Source organism: Otolemur garnettii, unplaced genomic scaffold, assembly GCF_000181295.1.
Source record: "Otolemur garnettii isolate 467f Iridium unplaced genomic scaffold, OtoGar3 scaffold00021, whole genome shotgun sequence".
In the NCBI taxonomy this organism is placed as follows: domain Eukaryota; kingdom Metazoa; phylum Chordata; class Mammalia; order Primates; family Galagidae; genus Otolemur; species Otolemur garnettii.
Window position 1 is genome coordinate 5,931,652 of NW_003852416.1, and position 18,615 is coordinate 5,950,266.

At 47.1% G+C, this 18,615-nt stretch overlaps 1 protein-coding gene across 1 annotated transcript in view; it reads left to right on the forward strand.

Annotated features, from left to right (window-relative positions):
• The window catches only part of GFRA1 (GDNF family receptor alpha 1), a 196,553-nt gene that overhangs the window by 132,984 nt on the left and 44,954 nt on the right, over positions 1-18,615 (forward strand). The window contains exon 5 of the mRNA XM_012803685.2: positions 5,108-5,444. Coding sequence (XP_012659139.1) covers positions 5,108-5,444 — 337 coding nt within the window. The remainder of the gene's footprint in view (positions 1-5,107; positions 5,445-18,615) is intronic.

The window sequence follows — 18,615 nt, forward strand, 5'->3', positions numbered from 1 at the left end:
CTACTCATTTTCTGAGCAGCATCTTTTTATGACTCAAAGTTTTTAATTTTGATGAACTCTAACTTACCAATTGTTTCTTTTATGGTTATTGATTTCTGTGGTTCTAGCTTAGAAAGGTTTGCCTTCTTCCAAGATTATCTTAGGTTTATTCTAAAAGGTTTATGAAATTATCTTTTATATTTTAAGTCTATTTTTGTGTATGGTGTGAACTAGGGAGTTGAAGATTTTTGTATTTTTTTTTACATGAGTATCCACTTATTCTAGCACCGTTTGTTGAAAAGACTTTCTTCCCCATTGAATTTCTTCAGTGTTGTTGTCAATAAACAAATGACTGTAGATGTGTAGGTATATTTCTGAGTTGTCATCTATTTTATTTTTCAAATACTATACTGTCTCAATACCTGTAACTTTATAGTAAATTTTGAGAACAGTTGGTACAAATTCTTCAACTTTGTTGTTCTTGTTCAAATTGCTTTACCTATTCTGTGTCCTTTGCATTTTTATATAACTTTTAGAATCTGCCTACTAGTTTTTTTATTATTATTATTATTATTATTATTACAGTTTTTGGCCAGGGCTGGGTTTGAACCTACCACCTCTGTCACATGGAGCTGGCACCTACTCCTTTGAGCCATAGGTGCCGCCCTGCCTACCAATTTTAAATGTATTGTGATTTATAGATCGTTGTCTGCAAGCTTACACATACTTCAAAAAATTGTCCTAGTGAATACCTTGTTATAATAATGTTAGTTAGGGTGGCACTGCTCCCTCTGCACACCCACATTCAGGGTGACACTGCTCCCTCTGCACACCCACATTTTATAATTGTATTTTCTAATTTTTGGCAGCTAACCATTGAAAGTGATAGATATGTTAATTAGCTTGGTTTAATCATTCCATAATGTCAAACATTCATTCATTACAGCATCACATTTTACCCCACAAATGTATATAATTATTACTTGTCAATTAAAAATAAAATTCATAAACTCAAAGAATTCTGAATACTCTTATCTGATCCTGACACATTCTCTGCATCCATCAGACTATCACATATACCCTATAAATACGTGCAAATGTTATGTATCAATACAAAATATTTTTTAAAGTACAAGTACAAATTTTTAAATGTTCTCTTATATTGACTTTTTGTGCTTTGACTTTACTAAAATTCAGTTATCAGTTATAGTAGTTGTTCTGTGAGTTCTTTAGGATTTTCCAAGTCATCTGCAAATAGAAATTGTCTTTTTTTCTTTTATTTCTTTCCACTGCTTTATTACAACGGCTAGGACCTCCAGTACAGTGGACTGTAAGTGGTAAAAATGGGCATGTTTTATTCTTTATCTTATGGAGAAATAGTCAGTATTTTACCATGAAATATTATTTTAGCTGTAGGTTTTTCATAGCTGTTCTTTATCAGATTAAGGAGATTCTTTTCTGTTACTAGTTTGCTGTCATGAATAGGTGTTGAAATTGTTATTTGAGTAGTTGTAGTTGAATTGCTTGTAGTTTGAATAGATGAATAGTTATTAGTTTGTATTATGAATGAGTGTTGCAATTTGTTGAGTGCTTTTTCTTTGTCTATTGAAGTAATCTTAGGGTTTTCCTCCTATACACTCTGAGTGTTATGAGTTACATTCATTTAAAAATATTAAACCAACCTTGCATTCTTGGGATAAACCCTAGTTGGTTTTTATTCTTTTAACATATTGCTACATGTGTTACATTGAGAAGGGCCATGAAAGTGTTTTGCATGAATGAGTGTCAGGAACAAAAAAGAAATCACATGTTGACCTGTGAGCTACCAATGGATTGATAGTTTTTGCTCTTCTGAATATTCCAGATCATCCATTCGGGAGTTTGTTATAGCCTTTGAAATAATAGTAAAGAGATGGCGTTCTGGCAAGGGTTTTCTGTCTATCAAAACAGAGTGAGCAGAAAGTGAGGCCAACTCATACCCATGGCTACATGGAAAACTTTGAGCAATTGCTTTAGATGGAAGATGGTTCACCCTGTACCCACAATCAGATTTCATGGTATAGTAGTGTATATTTTTCTGTGTTTTCCTTAAAAATGTTGTATTTATTTTTCATAACAATACAAACATTAATAGCTTACATAGTTTTAACAAATTTTATTTTACTTTTATTTATTTTATATATATATATATTTTGTTAAGCTAACATTGTTATAACACAGAAGGTGTTATAGTCTATACTAGACTAATTTTTTAAAGCTTGTGGGTAAGCTTATGGACTACTTTCAGAGAAAAAGAAATTTCCTAGATGTCATGTGTTGACTTTTATTATTTTTATTATAATCTTATTTGAAATTATACATAAGACTATAAGCATTCATTTTTTGCTTTTACACAACTATAAAAGCAACACAGAAATTAAGTATAAACAAAGCTCTGTAAATAATGAAATGGAGGCTAATAACATTAATTTACTGTAAGGGATAATATTGTTTTGCTGAAACTAAATTGGTGCTTAAAATCTGAATGTGAGTTGTAGTGTGGAGTCTTTTGAGTTTGGCAGGCCTGTGTAACTAGGTGCCACATGATGATTTAAATTTTCAGCCATTTTTCTCCATTTGAACTTACATGATCTATTTGTTCATATATCACTGGCCACATGATGTATTAATCCACTTCTGTGCATCTTTTATTTTCCTTTGTTAGAGGTAATAAAGGACCCTTTGACACCAATGCAAATGTAAATATAGATAGTGAAATTTTGTACCAGTACCCATTCTTAAGAGCCAAATCCAAATGATTTGGAATATGGTCGCATTCCTCTATTTTAGATAATCATCAAAACATGCATAATTAGGGATCTAGAGAGCTAGAGGCCTTCAAGAATATAAATCACTGCTTTTAGACCTAGTAGTACAATATTAGAAATCTCAGTAGAGGAGGAGGCTAGAAGTGTCACCAAGGCCCGGAGCCCTTGGTGGCCATGTCAGGGCATGTAGTGAATATTTCACTCTGAGTTGCGAGGAGCCTGCTGTGATAACAGAAGAGCCAAAGAGAAGTGGGTTCAGGAAGCCCATGATGGAGAAACAGTACCAGGTGTGCTTACTAAAACAGCAGGGATGAGTGTGCAGCTGCTAACTTCTTGCATTGCTCACCCAAGAAGGGCTGAATGTCTTGTTCATTGCCTTCTGCAATAAATGTGTTGGGCTCTGATGCCACAGGCAGAAACATGAACCTAGGGAACAATAAAACATGGTTTGTGTGCCAGATTATAACGTTGTGATTTCATATGTTTGCATGTTGAGTTTTCTTACAGGAAGGCACATTTTCAGTAGAACAGGGAGAGTTTTTCTTTTCCTGTAATGTCGGACTTGTTTTGAGTGCCCTTTATTCATTTTTTTAAAGAATTCTTAAATTGTAGTAAGAGCAATTAATTTAAATTGCAGCATTTCACGTGTGATCTTCCCTCTTAACAAACCTTGAAATGTGCAATCCTGACAAGGATGGGCAGAGTGTTGTAGAGCAGACCTTACTCATCTTGCCTTCCTGCAACTTCATTCCCTTTAAGTAGCAACTTCTCATTTTCATCTCCCCTAACCCCTGACAACCATCATTCTACTCTCTGCTTCTGTGCGTTTGACTATTTTAGATTCCTCTGCTTTGTGGGATCACGCAGAGTTTGTCCTTCTGCGACTGGCTTGTTTCGCTTCGTGTGATGTCCTCAAGGTTCTTCCATGTTGTCAGGGATTACAGGATTTTCTTTGGAATGATACTCCCAGCACCCTTTAGATGCACAGGAAATGTAGCGTCCTATCTTTCATTCCCACCCCACCCAGCCATACTTCTGTCTGGTCATTCCTCCGGCCTCCTGTCATTTCCTACACACCCTCTGGCTCCCACCTCCCGGGGGTGCACAAACAGAATGAAAGGGAGACGCAGAAGCTGTGGAGCAGCTGAGGCCTGAGGATGAACTTGCTGGGGCATCTGTCTAATTCCCAAGGCTGTGTGGTGCTCGTCTGCCACCTCCCTGCCTTGTCCACAAGGTCATTGCTGGATCTCATTATCAACATTCCACAGGCCACCTTATAAATTGGTTCTGGGAGGTTTTCCCAGCACTTTCCTCTCCCTGCAGAAACACCTGTGTAATGGGGACTAGGCTTAACCTAGTTCATTCATTACTTAACCTTGGGTGTTGGACTTGGCTGGCCCTGGCCTGCCTGTCCAGTGCCCAGTGGACTCCACCTCCACCGTGCTCTTGCTCTGGACAGCACAGGGGCTACCATTGAGGGTGAGGTTAGTGCTGGTTTCTCTGACATCAAGAGTACAGAGGCCTTGGGCAGAAGGCAGCATATGCCTTTGTTAGATTCCTGAAGCTCATGCTTTAGAAACTCACGGAAATTTTATCCAAAATACTATGTGAATTTTTCTAATCTGAAACCTCAATACTTGTAGAGCCCACATGTTACACACGGTAAGTTAAGTGGTAATTGAGGTTTGCAGATCTCTATGTGATTTATTCTGGTTCTCTCTCAGTGGCCTGTGAGCTAAAACTTAAATACAGCTTCATGGTAGTCGCCTCTTCCTGTTTGGAGAGGCTGGCATAATATTTTGTCTTCTGGGCTCAAATAACCATGTAATTACTCTGTAATATAGTAATTAGCATGTACTATATGCATTTATTACATAATTATATTCCTGCAGGATTGTATGGCAATTATACTTGCATTCAGCATATCATTTTATATACTGTATCATGAACAAGCGTATAATTTGTTGCTTTTTTTCTTTTATCCTAATTTCAGTTTACCAACCAGGGGCTGGAAACTTCCTCTCCTGTTGTGTTGTTTGCCTGCAGTCGGCAGGTGGCTGCACTCCTTCAGCCTCACGCAGTACCTCCTAATTAGACATCTGAGGGGATGCTGGGGGGCCCGCACGCTGTGGTGGACTCCCAGCATTGGCACTCCTAATGCTTTCTCCTTGTCATGAAGTCATTAAGTTATTAGCTTCAAAACTCATTAAGTTCTGGAGCTCCCACATTGCCAGGTCAATGGCAAGATCTCAATTATAACAGAGTGGCTGTGAGCAGGCCCGGAGCACTGTGACCGTGCCTGTCCTTCTCTCCTTTTGCAGTGGAGCACATTCCCAAGGGGAACAACTGCCTGGATGCGGCCAAGGCCTGCAACCTCGACGACACCTGCAAGAAGTACAGGTCGGCGTACATCACCCCGTGCACCGCCAGCACATCTAACGATGTCTGCAATCGTCGCAAGTGCCACAAGGCCCTTCGGCAGTTCTTCGACAAGGTCCCGGCCAAGCACAGCTATGGAATGCTCTTCTGCTCCTGTCGGGATATTGCCTGCACGGAGCGGAGGCGGCAGACCATCGTCCCCGTGTGCTCCTATGAGGAGAAGGAGAAGCCCAACTGTTTGAATTTGCAGGACTCCTGCAAGACGAATTACATCTGCAGGTAAGTGCCACAGCCTGGTGATTAATGAGGTGGTGGGGAGAGCCTCGGTGGCTGCTGCCGCTGCCAAGCTCCGGATTTCTGTGTTTCTGCCAGGGGAGAGGAGGGAGGGGAAGCTAGATCATTTGGATGGACTGGGAAAAATCTGACCTCTGCATCTGACACAGGGCTCTTCAGAACTGCTTAGGCTGTTACCCTGGGGAAGGGTCTTGTCTTTAAAACTGGGGTAAGGCTTTGAGGGTGTTGGAATGAGGTGAAACACTACTGCCTTCCCCGGGTACCTCTCAAGTGAGAGGGTCACCTAGGGTGAGGTGACCTGAGGCAGGTATCCACCCTCCACTCCAGAGGAGCTGCCAGAAGTTGCCAGGGGGTTAAGAGGCTTAAGTTGGCTGGAGATAAGGAGGCTCTTGACCTTCAGGGGCCAAAAACTGGAAAATATCGGTGCAAGGGATCAGCAGTGTCCAACCCCGGTGAGTTGAACTTTGAGAATGCCTGGGTCTGTTCTGGGCCATTCCGTGGCAATGAAGAAGGGGGCGTCTTCCCACTCAGCTCTTTTCCCAGATCTCAGCCCCCATCACAGACCCTGGCGAGCCTGGACTACATTGTTGAAAACATTCACTTTCTGGTTTTGGCCATTGGTGAATTTATTTTAATTTTCAAATGATGCCATGAACACATCGTCTATGTTCGGAAAAAAAAAAAAAAGCAATAAAGAATTAAGAGCAGAAGTCGCCCTTTACTCTGCTCCCACTCGCCCACATGCCTCAAGCCGCCACTGTTAACAGTTTGATATGTGTCCTTCTAGAACTTAGGGCTGATTCAGTTCTTGATTGAAACAAGTAGATTTGATTGAGCAGAGTCTTGAGGCTTTGCAGGAAGCTACACTGGGGCCTCCTTTAGCAGAGTAAGCTGGATGCTGTCCTGGGAACTTGGACAGGGCATTCTATTGGACAGCACCTGTACTTTGTCACCAGGGGCAGCTGGGAGCCAAAGTCAGTCAGTCAGTGCCATCTTTAGCAAAATCCTGTACAGGTGGACAAGCAGCTGAGAGGGTGACGACCATTGCTTGTTTTTTTGTTTGTTTTTGTCTTTGTTTTTATGGGTTTCCCATTTTTAAGGTGTTGAGAGCACGAAAAAGTGTCCACAGTGTTGAAAATTCTGGTTAGCTGAGTTTCTGATCAACTTGCATTTTATTCTACTACATTGGGGTCCCATTCTTTCCTTAAACCAGCTCTAATAGCGACCAGACAGAGATTTAAGTCCTCATTATCTGTATAATGCTCCCGTGTAGAGGATTTTCTGATTTTCTGGGAGTAATGTCCCTCCACTGTCTTTCTCAAGTGTGGAAGCAGGTGACCTGCTATGTGAGGAAGGACCTGGACGACCAAGCGTCACCTGAACAGAGTTTGCACTTGGGGAAATGGCACGCATCCCAACAGTGCAACTCCGAGGACTCTTCCTCACTGTCAAAACCCTGCTGCATTGCGACCCTCTTAGCTGTGGGTGAGGAGCAGACTGGGGTGTGTTGGCAGGGTCCTGAGGGAGAGCAGACCCTCAAGTAGTAACCAGGGAAGCCAGTCAGTCGTGGAATTAAAGCAGCCCCTGTGAGGATGGGGAGATGAGTGTGGCTGAGGAGCAGGACAGGGAGAAGGCTCTTAGGAGCTCTTCTCAGGGTGCGGGGATGGGAGAGAACGGATTCTGAAGACCCCTGGATCTGAAACCCACATGCCTGGACCCTGTTAGCGGTGGAGCAGAAAGGATCCCCCTTCTGGGAGCAGGACTGGGTTTGTAGGGTCTTACTTGGCTTAAAGCCAGATGGCTCCTCCCTAGCTCTCCAGGAAGATGCTACTGTGTCCACCCCTGGCTGTTGGTCCTGCCTCCACGTGGGGAGCTACACAGAGCAGAGAAGAAGCCCTCCGTCCATGGGACAGTGGCTGACCGTGGGAGGGCCGACAGTGATAGAACCTTTTGCTTCTCTCCTCCCAGGTTTATCGCCCATGTGAGGGCCAGAGAGGGTCTGGCACCCCTCTTACACAGATGCAAAGCCCATGCTGAGCAGATAACTTGCATTTCCTGACCTGCTTTTCTAAAAAGAGAGAATCCTTGGAGGGCTGGTGTGAATTCCTTAGATCAGGTGGCTTTCCCACTAAGCTGTAGCGAGACTAGCTGAGAGTCTAGAAGTTGGAGGGCTCTTGGGGAGGGGCAGAGGGAACCAGATGGTTTGGGTACTCTCTGGGGCCTCAGACTGAGTCCTCCCTGGGAGAAAGTATAGGTTCCAGGAACTCTGAGATACACCAGATGGCAGGGAGTGGCCTCCAATGATGGGGCAGAAAGGTACCAAGGGCAGCAGACAGCTTTTGCCTAGTCACTGACTGTGCCCAACCATAGCAAGGTCAGGTGGGGGTGGATGGCAACCACCGTGCCACAGGGTGGGGGCTCCCTGGGCGGGAACACGGGACTGGGGCAGCTTTGCGCTGCTGTCACATTTCTGGCTCTGGGGAGAATCCAGAGGCTGTTTGGGAATCCAGATCTAGCCTATCCTGGGACCCTACCAGTGAAATTTGTCTCAGTGGGACTGATGGGTTTTGTACCTTATCTTGAGCCTTTCTTGGGAAGGTGACTCAGTGTCTTCTCCCAATGTTACCCATGTGAAGTTATTTAGCCCATGTCTTTCCAGAGCCTGGACTTACCCTTCATGAGTACCTCTCCCCAGCAGATGTGGTAAAGTAATTTCAGCTGCTAGGTTGGCTAGTGGGGGGTGTGTGTGTGTGTGTTTTACCAGATGTTATTCATCTTGTCTTTAATTTTATGCCTTTCCCCCATCCCTCTCACTCTGTCTCAGTGAGGCTGGTGGTGGTACTGCCCAGCGTAGCAGCTGGTACCATCTGGACCTGGGGTTTCTTTGGGACTCACGTCACAGTTGCTCTAACCCTCCCCCGTCACTGGTGTGATGACTTACGCCTCATTTGAATAGCCACCAAGGGAGGGGATGGCAGCGGGGAAAACTGATTCCTGAAAACCGGGTTCTTCAAAAGCTCACACCTTCAAACGCTCCATTTCCATCTTAGCATCAGCAGTTATCAAAGTGCTGCTCAAGCTCATTAAAACTTCCCTGAACTTAATATTTTCCAACTCAGGGCTCACGGGTTTCCTCCCCAGGGGCCAGCGGTGCCTGTGCACAGAGCCTGCCTCTCTTCCGCCTGCACCTGCGGTCGAGGAGCAGCACCGGCTTTTCCTTTTGACTTTGTTTTCCTTTTCCCTTTTCCCTTACAGGGAAGCTGACAGGTTCCCTCCCTCTTGGGGTGGTTGCTGAGAGTCAGAGCTTGACTGTTTGGGCCTCCAAGCTTGTCTACAGAAAAGCATACACAGAGGTATTATTAGAAGGCTGTGATGAAATTTAAAAGCCTCACGTTTCTCCCCTGAAGCAGTATCTCCCCTGCCAGTTTTCCCCTGGTTGCTTTTCTTAGGGCCTGGAAGGATGTCAGGCCTGGGTTTGGCTCAACGGAATCATATCCTTTTATTCCTGATGCAAATTGGTGTATATAGGCTCAATTGAAACTTACATACCTCCTTTCTGTCAAACTGTGACATCCAGTATAAGCACAGCACTTGAGCGTAGGCTCAAGGTGCCACAAATGTGTTCCAAATCTCTTTTGTTTCTGTAAATTCTCTCTCAGCTGCCTCTCTCCACTTCTGTTCTTCAATACTGGGAGATCTAGCACTTTCCCCCACCCTAGCACACCCCTCCAGCTTTCACCTGAGGACCACGGAGCCCTGCAGAGAAGCCTGCTGGCCTCATGGCTTTAGCTGCTCCCATGTAGTGTTGCTGTTGAGAACAGTCTGAGCACTCATGCTGGTTCGGTGGCCTTGTCCTCCTCAGCCATTCTACGTGTGCAGGAAAGGGCTGCATCCGTGGCCCCAGAGTAACAACTCTTGGTTCCGGCTTACATCACAGCCATTGTATCCCACAGCCTGGCATTTCATCCTAGGGGGCTGCATTCTAAGGGTGCAGACACCCAGCCCGCCCTCCACCTTGTGCAGCCCCAGCTCCCCCTTTCCCAGCAGGGTGTTCCCGAGTGGAATGGAATGTGGCATCTGCATTCTTTCTGGCCTCCAGGGCTGGGTCAAGGATTTCTTGCTCTTTGTAGAAAGATTCTAATAATTCTGAACCTTAAGTGGGACGGGGAAGGGCGTGAGTGATAAATACTTCCCAGTCAGGTTCAGTATACTCTGGTGATAGGCACAGCAAAAGCCCTGACTGCCCTATTACATGTATATAATTCATCCACGTGAAAGAAACAGTTGTACCTCCCTCCTGTTCTGAAACAGGACCTTCTGGAGTGTGCATACTTGCTTCTCCCCGTGTCCAGCTCTTTGTCCCCATAGTCTTCAAGAGTGCTGGCTCTGGTCAAGTCACCAAGTACATGTTTCCACCACTGCCCAAGGACTGAGGTCATTTGTAGCAGAACCCCGAAGGTCTCCCTTGGTGCAGCTCCAGAAGAACAGCATGTGCAATTTCCAAAATCCTGCCCTAATCAGCACCACATTGGCTGCACTGGGGTGACCCTGTTATACCTGGAGGAAATGTATTGTTGTGAACTTGTTGGTTGTGGCAGTTGGGGGAGCATGTTACAAAAGCGGGCAGCAAATCTCTGCTCCAGTAACCTATTTGGTCTGACAGTGTTAGTGCACCTTTAACAGGTGAGAAATGTGTTTCATTTGCCTGGAATGGGACCCCTTTTTGCACAATAAACTATGGACCTTAGAAATCAAGGCCATCCTCTACTGCTTGGACTGGACTTCCCCAGTGGACAAACGACCCTATATCACTATATCCAGACTTGCCTTGACATGCAGCAAGCGCAGGAGAAAATGGCTCAGTGGATGATAATTAATGCCTAAAACTAGATGGGGAGATTAATTTGGCACTTAATTTTATTTTACGCTGATTCATTCACAAATGGAAATCAGCAATTAGACAATGCAAACTTTTGAACCATGGAAAGAAAGGTTCAGGAATATGAGAAAATACAAGTAAAACATTTTCCAGTTCATTTGAGCAGTTTTCATTTCAAATGGTTACACGAGTGTCTTTAGCGATGCATTGGGAACACCGAATGGCTCATTTCTAAAGCACCCCACCTGCGGGAGCTGCCTGCCACCCTGTCTGCCCCCGGGGTTGCTGGGCTTCTGTGTGCCTGCGGCTGATTCATCAAGACCCCAGAAGGGAGCAAGGATGTGCTCTGACAGCTTTCTACTCAGCCAGGCTGGGAGGGGGGCATCCTCCTTCTGGGGCCTGGTGAGCAGTGTTCAGCACTGCTCAGGAGCATCAGAGCGCCATCAGCTCAGACTCCCGGTAACCTGAGCCGAGCTGAGACTCAGGTGATCAGGCGGGAGCCTGCTCTGACCTGCTCAGTCTCATCATCTCATCCCTGTATCTCTTTCCTTATCTCTCCTTTGGCAGAGGGGGGTGTGAAGCCATTTGTCTGCTTCTGCTGGAGCCTGTCGCTAAAAAGCGTCTGTCTAGTTTCCCTGTGGGTCTCCCTTCTCTCCTGCAGGTCTCCTCCTTGCCCCCGCCCAAGCACAGGGTCTCTGCCTCCTTTCCCTCACCCCTTCCTCCTTCATCTGCCCACCGCCTGGTTTTCTTTGCATTTGCATGTTGTGTTGACTATTGGATCCATGTTGACAGATGGGGTCTTGGCACCAAAACTGTCTTTTACTATCTTTGAGTGTGAAAGTGGATGGAAAAGAATGGAAGTAATGTGCCCAGGGGGAGGGGGTGTCATAGTGGAGGGTCTCAGGAGACATATTCGGGTCAGCTCTTGCAGCCTGAGAAGCAGGGAAGTGAAGCAGGAGGGAAGCTCAGCTTTGGTGGACACAGTGGTGGGTGGGAAGCAGAGGGCTGGGGACAGTGCTGGAGGCAGACAGAAAAAACACAGTGGATATAAAGGTAAGACACTGGGGGCCTCCAGTGCCAGGCTGGAGTGTTGGATTTCATCCATCAGGGATTCAGGAGAGCCTCAGATAGCTCCCAGGTGGAATATTTGCTTAATGAGTAAATGAATGAATAAATTTAAAATGTGGATGAATAGATCTCAGAAAAGGGGCTGGGATAGAGAGCTATATTTTAGAATCACCCACCTAGAGGTTGTTGTTAAAAGCTGTGTGGTGGGATTTGTTCCCGGGGCGGGGGGGGGGGAAGTAGGTGAGAAAGCCTGAACCTTGGGGGCACCAGGTTTATGGTGAGAGCATCTGAAGAGACCACAGAGAGGGAAGAGGTTGGAGAGTTGGATAATCAAGCAGAGACCTCAGCAAAGCCAAAGGGGAACTCAGTCTTAAAGAAGGAAAAGGGTGTGGTCATTGGTGTCCATCGCTGGGAGGGCAGAGGAGAAGTTAGAGGGTCAGAGGAGGTGTGTCTCTCCATCAGTCCCTCCATCTCTCCTTCCCTTATCCATTCATGTGTCCATTCATCTGTCTGTTCATCCATTGGTCATTAGTCCCTCCCCCAGTTGGCCTGTCTCTCCCCTCATCCATCCAGTGGCCTGCACTTAGTAGGCCCAAAATGAAGACCTCGTGTCTCACCTGCAGTGCAGAGAGGAAGGCAGACACACACAGTCACATAGTGTGGTGTGGCCATCCCCAGCAGGAAGGATGACAGAGGTGGGAAGAGCCAGCCCAGCCTGACGGTGGCCAAGTCTTCCTGGAGAAGCTATCATCTGAGCTGGGCTGGCCGGATGAGTAGCAAGCAGGACAGTCAGGGGACAGAGGCCCACGGTTGTGGGTTTGTGGACACAGGAGGTAAAAGGACAACCCATGTACTGGGTGCTGATGAAGAATAGCACTGAGCAGCCCATACACCTCACAGATGTGACTTCTCATCAGCCCAGCCACCCTGCAAGGGGACACCCATGAGTGGCCAGCCAAGGGGACACCCGGCTCCCACACAAGGAATGGGAGTGGACCCAGCCTTGCTAACTCTAAAATCTGGTTTCTGTCACACTTTTCAAATGACTTTCATGACAGGAATACAATGTTCTCCCACTGTTCAGCCTGGCTACCTTTAGTTCCAGACAGCCAGAATGACAGTCCTGGCCAGCCTCTGAGTCCAGACGCTCTTTATGGCTCAGTAACTAAGACGGCATCAGTTTTAAAGACAGTTTTAACAGAGAGTTAGAACATAAAGTCCATCAGAGCCTCTTAGCATTGCTTAAAAAATAAATTTTAAAAAAAGCTCTCAGGTAATACAAGCTCATTAAGTCCTTATCTGATTTTCCTTTTGAGCACTTATGGCTTACGGAGTGATTTCTCTGTGACAGCTTGCTGATTTTGAAAGAGTTGTTTCTACTACAGCGAGGAGAAAAATATCCCCCCAGACCACACTGGCTTTTTTGTCATTATTATTATCAACTCAGTTATTTAGTGTGTATTGAGCATAGTCTGCTTGACAGCAGGGCTCCTGGGTTTGTGGAAGTCACCCTCTCCCAGCACACAGGCTCCCCTCCCCTCCTTTAGATTCCTTTACTTCCTGCTGAACTGTCTTTGAGTTCAGAGTCCTCGACCCTTACTGTCTGAAGGGGGTGGATACCAGGGTCCTGGCCGACTATCTTAAAGGATAGATGAATGCTTTGCTGTCTCAGAATGACAACCAGCTCTAAATTATCCATGGCTATGTCACCAGGTTGGGGTCATCCAGGTGCACAGCCGTCCTGCCTTGTCCCTACCCCGTGGCCCTTACATTAATCATTAGGAAACCCTACGTGTGTGGACAGCATCGTCCATCAAGTGTTGGCGACAAGTATGTGGATATAAGACATCGGGATCATTCCTGGAGGTACAGAGGAAGGGATGCACAGAGGACCTGAACAGGGTCTCTGGGTCTCTGGACTGCAGACTTACCCTGTGGGCATCTGAGAGAGGCCTCCAATGCTGAGTTCTCCATACTCTCCATTCTTCTGAATCCCATTCCTTGCTCAGTGAATGAAACAGCTTTGAAAAAAGAGCTATATGTGATGAAAATGTTCTCTTCCCTTGAAATTAGGAAAAATAACAACAACAAGATGGTGAAATCTACTCACTTGATTTAGGTCTAGGCTGGAGGGGGCATGGAGCTGGTGTACTGTGCCTGAACCAGGTGCTGATACCTGAGAAAGCTGGGGGGCAGAGCAGGAAGGTCCCCCTTGGGAGGGGAACAGCTGCGTGTATCCATACAGTGGGATCCATACAGGACTCCCTCAGCCACCTGCGGTCATGGACAAGGTGGTCCCAAGGCGAGGGACCCAGAGATCTTTTTAGGTACCCTGCCTGCCTCTTCTTCAGCACCTCTGGGAATGATCCTTCTCGCCTTGGCCTCCACAGTAGACAGGACTTCCATTTTTGGTCATGCCCACTTTGAAGTTGACTTAATCACCTATAGCCTGTGACCCAGAACATTCTCATTTTTGTGCACAGAAATCTGTCTTCTGAGTTATAGGGTAGGTGTCCTATATTCAAGGAGAGGAATATGTCCTGTATTTAATTAGCACCCCTTGACATAAGGAGGCCCCAAGGAAGGCAGGGCTGGGCTGGGCAGTGGGACACCAGAACCTCCCATGCACAGACGGTTTTCATCCTGAGTGTCTGGCCCTGGACTCCTGCCTGTACCCTCCTCAGTGCCACTGGAGGCTGAGAATGGGGAGTGACCTCTTTCCTGCCCGCCAGGCCGGTGTGGGCCTGTCTCTCACAGCCAGGCTCGGAGTCCTGCCGCGCCCAAGGAGACCCCAGCCTCCCCCGTCCCCACCCTTGCCATTACCTAAGTCAGGTACCCAGCGGTCACATTGGCATTTACATTTCTACGGGGCATTTCCAATTCAGTGAATGGGAAATTGCTCTGTAATTTCCAAAGGCAATTAATTATGCAGAAAATTCCACATCCAAGAAAAACAGGAATTTAAAAGAATCATCAATGTGAAAAAGTACCACACCATGCTGGAGTCTGGGCATTTTTTTTTTTTCAACCTTCTCTTGTTGCTGTCAGTATAAGTCCTTGCAGGAGGTTAGCAGACCTGGGCCCACATCGTGTTCTGCTAGACCTGTGATGTGGGTAGCCAGAGGCCTCAGTTTCCCACTGACCAATGGAGGTGCTGGTTCTGTCTTCCTGGGGCTACTGTGAGGTAAAGAAACGTCTGTGCAAATGAAACAGCATGTGCCACAGTAAACTCTCAAAACTATGCCCCTCTTTCTCTAAGTTTTTGTTACAGAAGACAAAGAAAGCTTAGGCTTCCAAATACACATCTCCCTACCTGGATAAGAGACAGAGATATTTGAAGTGGAATTTGTGAGCCAAGTGCAGTCCCATGCCCTTATGGTCTCAGCCACTCAGGAGGCCAAGATGAGAGGATTGCTTGAACCCAGGAGTTTGAGTCCAGCCTGGACAAGATAGCAAGACCCCATCTCTAAAAAAAATAAATTAATAACAGATATTAAAGGATTTGTGGGGGAGGAGGAGGGCAGAGTCTTATTGCTTCCTGCTTTGATGCACCTGCTGCATTAAGCAGCGTATGGAAATGTCAAGGCCATTCTGTGACGCTGAGTTGCTAAGCCTCACACATCACCCTCTTTTGAGCCTTTGTACCGTTGGAGTGGAGGCGGAGTAGACCAAATCCAGAGGTGTCTGAGGCATGTGTCATTTCAAGAACATTTCTGTCCAGCATATACAATTATTGGCATAAAGAGATACATATTAAGCTGTGAGCCAAGCTGGCCACGAGACTGCTGGGCCTGGCGTGGGGAGATTCACTATTGTCTGGCCTGAATAGGCAGTGGGACCTGCTGGCTGCCCATGGGCACGTGCTCCTGCAGTGACCCAGAACCACCGTGAATAGGGTCTCTCAGAGGCGCATGTGTCTGAGTGAGTGACACAAGGGATCCAGCAAAGCCCAGCCACTGACTCAGTGGTCTGGAATCCGACCTCCTCTTCCTCTCTGGAGGGTTCTGTGTTGTGAATCAGCCCCTCATCTCCTAAGGAAGCAAGCCACGGTCGGGACACGCTGACCCTTCATGTGGGACTCAGGAGCTTAGAATCTACAGTTGGGAGCGGGGAGGGAGGGGGTGGTGGTGACGGTGGTGAGGGTGATGACAAGGACAGCAGCATTTATTTGACATTTATAGTGTGCCAGGCGCGATGCTGCGCGCTTGACTTCGACCCCCGAAGTGGGGGCTGCCATTCCCCTCCTCACTGCACAGATGAGGAGGTGAGATCTTAAGCAGCTTCTGCGTCACCCAAGTGCTACAGTTGGAACGCAAACCTGGAGGCTGTGTTGGGCTGGGGAGCGTTCTGGAATGCTGTGCTCTGCCTACACGCGTCTTGTAAGTCACCCACGTAATTTTCCGAGACACTCTGGGTGAGTAGAATTGGCTACTGGGGGTGATTTTGTTCTTCCTTTTAATTTATTTTAAAACAAAATTTTTTAAGTGAGGGGCCTTTGGCTCTTGTCAAGATAGGACTAAGTGCCCCTCATCAAACATATTTCATTTATTACTTAAAAGAAAGGTTTTCAAACATTTTGCTTTCTGAACTGCTTTATACTCTTAAAAGTTACCACGCATCTCAAAGGCCTTTGTTCATTTGTTGACTTTTTAGACACTGACCGTGCTCTGTTGAGGCTGAAGAGAAGTTTACATGCATATTATTTCCTTTAAAAATAATGACAAGAAGCTCATTACATGTTACCATCAATCATGCATTATTTTTAAAAATCACTGTATTTTTGAAAACAAAACAATTTAGGGAAAAGCGTGGTATTGCTTTACACTTTTATAAACCTAGTGTCTGGCTGGAAGATGGTTGGGCGCTTCCATCAGCTTCTGGTTTCAGTCTGCTATGATGTGTCATGTTGTGTCACGTGGCCTCTGGAAAATTCCACAGAGCTCTTGTGAGAGAAGAGTAGTGGGCAAGGGCAGTAAGGTCTTAGTTTGACAAGCAGATAGTTTTGGCCTTAGTGACCCTCTAAAAGGCTCTCAGAGACTGCCAGGATCCCTGGACCTCACTTTGAGAGCCTCTGTGCTACCAGGACAGAACACTCTGGGTTTAAGAGACCTGTGTGTGCCCCAGTGTTCTGAGGCCTCCTTGAACCATGACAGTGTGGAGCTGCCTGCCCTGAGCCTAACCTGCTTGGCCGCAGCTGGCTGGGATGCTGAGGCTCTGGGGTGTCTGCTGGAGCTGGTTCTAGGGTCCCTCCAAGTCAGTGGTTCTCAACCTTCCTAATGCCACGGCCCCTTTAGTAAAGTTCCTATGGGTCGTGACCCACAGGTTGAGAACTGCGGCTCCAGGTGGAAGTGGGTTGAGTAACTGGGCCACCGCCAAGCATCCCCTGTGAGCTGTGCTTTGGCTCCTGGTCTGCCTGTCAGGCTGGAGCCCAACCCAGCTGGATGTCTCGCTCTCAGAGCTGCCGGCTGCCCTCCTGACAGCTCCCTCGAAGACAGCCCTTCCCTTATCTAGCACTCAAAAGATTTCACCACCATACTCAGCTTGGTCAGGCAGAACTCTGGGCTGGTGTGGACCCTGTGCATCCAGAAGGCCTCGGGGAGGGTTACTCTTTACTCTCACGCAGGCAGGGGGGCTGGAGAGAGCACGGCATGTCAGCCTCTGGTCCTGGGGGGTTCCTTGTGTGGCCACCTCAGCTGCAGCCCCTCCCTGCTCTTTCTGCCCCCTCCTCATTTGCAGGGTGGGGGGAACTAAAGGGTAGTAGCAACATCTGCCCAGGGCTAACACTGAGACCTGGAAATGCCAGGTTCCCGTGACCCCCAGCAGGTGGGACTCCTGTTGGATACTTAGCTGGCTCCCTCTGACAGCTTGGGAACTTCTTAGAAGGGTGTCTGAGGAGGGGAAATGACATCTCTCCAAGAACGTTCACTGCGGTAAAGGGGCTTGACACCGTTCCAGAAAACCTTTCTGTAGAAACAAGATGGGGAACCGAACGGGGATTCAGCTCTTTCGTATTCAAAAATTCAAGCTGAAACGTGTTTGGACTACAAATAAGGAATAAGGTTTGAGGACATCTGCTTCCTGCCTTTTTGTCTGCTCTTCTGGCTGGGGTTTTGTTACTGCTGATGGTTAATTCCTTCACAGTTCAGCAGAGCCCTGAGGGCCGGAGATGAGTGCGGTGCCCGTCAGCACAGAGCCCTGTACATGCAGGGGAGTCCTCAGCGCTAGGCCAGCGCAGGCTGGGGCTGGGGCTGGGGCTGGGGCTGGGGCTGGGGGACTCTCAGAGCTCCCGTAGCTCCAGAGGGTTCTCCAGCTTTAGGCTATTGTTGGAATAAGTTTCTGAGGTCTGAGGTGGGGCCTGAGAATTTGCATTTTTACAGCATTTGGATCATGTTTGGCGACCCACTGCCTTAGGGAATGTTACCAGGTGATCTAGGCTGATGACTCCACTCTGCTCTCAAAGGGATCTGCCAACCTGGGAATGAGGAGTAGAGGCACCACATCAGCCTTGCTGGACATAGAGACTTAGGAGAAGACCCATAAGACAGAAGCACATGTGGCTGGGGCGTGGGCTGGCGGCCAGGTGGGGGGCTGGGGGACTAGGAGGGCATAGTAGCCTGGAAAGTCAGAGCTATGGGTAGGGACAGGATGTGACAGGTTTCCATTCTGCAGGAAGGTGGAGCTCTGCTTGGAAAGCTGTAGGGACCTCCACGAAGGGCTCTATTGCCTGGTGGTAGCTCCTCAGACACAAAGGGTCCTAATTGTATGTATCTATTTATTAACTGCCTGCCTGGCCCTACTGTAAGCCAGGACCTTGCCCTCCCTGCACATGAGGAAGCAGACAGTCTGTTGCCTATAGGCTGACCTTGACCTGAGATTGGAATCCATTTGCCTGGGTCATGCCTGAAAACACACAGCAAAACAGAGACTTTTAAGGCAATTAAATGAAGAGAAATTCTCCTTCCAAGGTGACCTTGGAATAAAATTTGACCTGGGCTAAGCAAATAAGGAAGCTGGCATTTACTCTGCTCAGCACTTTCTACAGGTGGAAGTGTCTTTGGTTGTTGGGAAGGAACATGGGATGGGCAGGGTCTGGAATCAGTACCCACAGCAAGAGCTGTGATGCACATCATTCAGGTGAACACACGTGTTTGAGATTTAAAAGCACTTTGATCCCATGAGTCAAGGTTGCCATGAACCCCAGGCCTGTAC